The sequence below is a fragment of the Pinus tabuliformis genome, chromosome 1_2 (assembly GCF_031772625.1).
Source record: "Pinus tabuliformis cultivar Carrire ecotype Pingquan chromosome 1_2, CPIR1, whole genome shotgun sequence".
Taxonomy (NCBI): Eukaryota; Viridiplantae; Streptophyta; class Pinopsida; order Pinales; family Pinaceae; genus Pinus; species Pinus tabuliformis.
The window spans coordinates 94,904,971-94,907,084 of record NC_142298.1 but is presented as its reverse complement, the minus strand read 5'-3'; the positions used below and the strand labels follow the sequence as shown (position 1 = coordinate 94,907,084).

Here is a 2,114-nt window from a genome sequence, read left to right as displayed (position 1 = left end):
TGGTGGAAATGGATTCGGCACCATCAAAAACCTTCACGGGACCCAAAACCTTGAAGTTTGAAAGCTGTAACTAGATTTATGAAAATTCCTCTTAGATTTTATCAAAATCTTACCAAAATTGCTATGATGTTGAGGGCAAAAAAGCAAGCTTATTAAATTACTAATTATAAAAAATTTTAATAAAAAAATATTTTTTCAATAAAATTAATTAAAATGCATAGTCAAGTTATTAATTTTATATGTAATAAAATTATATTTATATTTATATAATAAAATTACTTAATTATTTATATAAAAAAAGTTAAAGGAAATAGAAGAAATTACTTATGGAATAAACAGAATTTTTTTCAATTCCATACAAGAACTTGATTTTTTGTTGTCTTATTTTAAATGTATAATGGATTCAGGAATCTGAAAAACTTTTAGAACACTCAATTTCTATAAATTAAATAACTTAAAATCATATTTAAAAAAAAAAAAAAATACCAATAATTTTTTCTTAAAAAAAACTTATTAAAAAACAAAAAAACAAAACACCAAACCATCTCATCTATAAATTAACCTACCCCGTATATAAATGAAACAAACCAGTAGCTACTCAACCAGTTGACCCATGAGTTCATTCACAAACATAGATTCACATGAAACCTAATTTAAAATTTCAAAACAAGTTAACGGCAACGATGGAAACATATACACTGACGAAGTACGAGTACAGCGAGCTATATCGCCCACCAATTCATACGCGTATTCAAATTCGCATGACGAACTACTCCAACGTTCGGACTCACAATATTGAAACAAAACATGACCGACGATAACTTCGATGTAAATATTATTTGGCTCTCTGCCCTCGTTTTATTAGCTCGACGTGGCTCTATCTAGTTACCAGCAGGTGGTGATGTAAATTTGGCTCTCATGGCGGATATAAATTCGAATAACTTAGCCGGATCAGGCAAAAGTTTTTTCACTCCGTCGGTTTTAGAGAACTGTTCCATCCATGCACTTAACAGGGGCATTTTCTCTGTATCTATGAGAACTATATTGGTAACCTTCTGGAGAGATTTGATGAACACCAACATCCCGCCTAATGCAATGTCAACCAATCCGATCTCATCTCCTCCGAAATACGCTTTTCCGGTAGTTTGCAGAGCTTCCTCTAACAACAAGAAGTTTGCCACCGATTCCTCCATCGCTTTCTGTTGCTGCTCACCCTGGCCCCTTAAAACCCCTAGCAGACATGGACCGAGCTGCAGCAATCCATACCTAATATTAGAGACAGAGTACATAAATGTAATTGCAAATTTCAAAACCCTGAGTAGCAGATGACGAATGAATGAATGAAATTACCTTATCGTCAACAAAGGCAGCCCAGAAGCGGGCAATGGCTCGGTCATATGCATCTTTGGGCATAAGATTGGGTGCCTTATTGCCCCACGCCTCCTCGATGTACTGCACAATAATCATCGATTCACAAACAGGTTTTCCATTGTGTATAAGCACTGGAATTTTCTTGTGAACAGGGTTTGATTGCAGTAGCAGCTGGCTCTTGTTGTCGTAGATATCCTCTTCGATGAATTGGTAATGGATCCCTTTAAGAGCAAGTGCTATGCGAACCCGCGCCACAAAGGGACTGAGAGTCAAACCTAACAGCTTCACTTGACCCTCTTCTCCACACACCTCCATCGTCACTGCTCTCTTCTTAAATCCGTCGCAGTGAAATGTGCTTCTCAGTGATAATTGAATCTGCTATCTGCACTATACTTATACTATAATCGGGTAGTACAAAACTTGCACCCTAAGTAAGCACGACGGATCGCTCGCCGCCAATGATTGATTTGTCATCGACTGAATTATCACCTGTAGTATAATCGGGTAGTACAAAACTTGCACCCTAAGTAAGCACGACGGGATTGATTTGTCATCGACTCCACTCTGCGGCTTGGATGGAACGATGGGTTGCGTCACGTACAAGTTAACCGTAGAAGCCATGCAACTTCATCGCCGGGACCATATCCTTATTATTTATTCAATAATCTATTATCATACTACATTTTAAATTTATGAAATCTCACACTCTACTTATTTATAATGCATCAGACTGGTACAGACGT

The 2,114-nt window shown here is 36.8% G+C and overlaps 1 protein-coding gene across 1 annotated transcript; it reads right to left on the bottom strand.

Moving 5' to 3' along the window:
* Positions 1-643: 643 nt before the first annotated feature.
* LOC149204636 (glutathione S-transferase U15-like) lies at positions 644-1,753 on the bottom strand. Its single transcript, XM_089393334.1, has 2 exons — positions 1,351-1,753; positions 644-1,250 (listed from the first exon to the last, which is right to left on the bottom strand). The coding sequence occupies exons 1-2, from the start codon at positions 1,684-1,686 to the stop codon at positions 882-884; spliced, it is 705 nt and encodes a 234-aa protein (XP_089249460.1). The 5' UTR covers positions 1,687-1,753; the 3' UTR covers positions 644-881.
* Between the last annotated feature and the right edge of the window lie 361 nt (positions 1,754-2,114).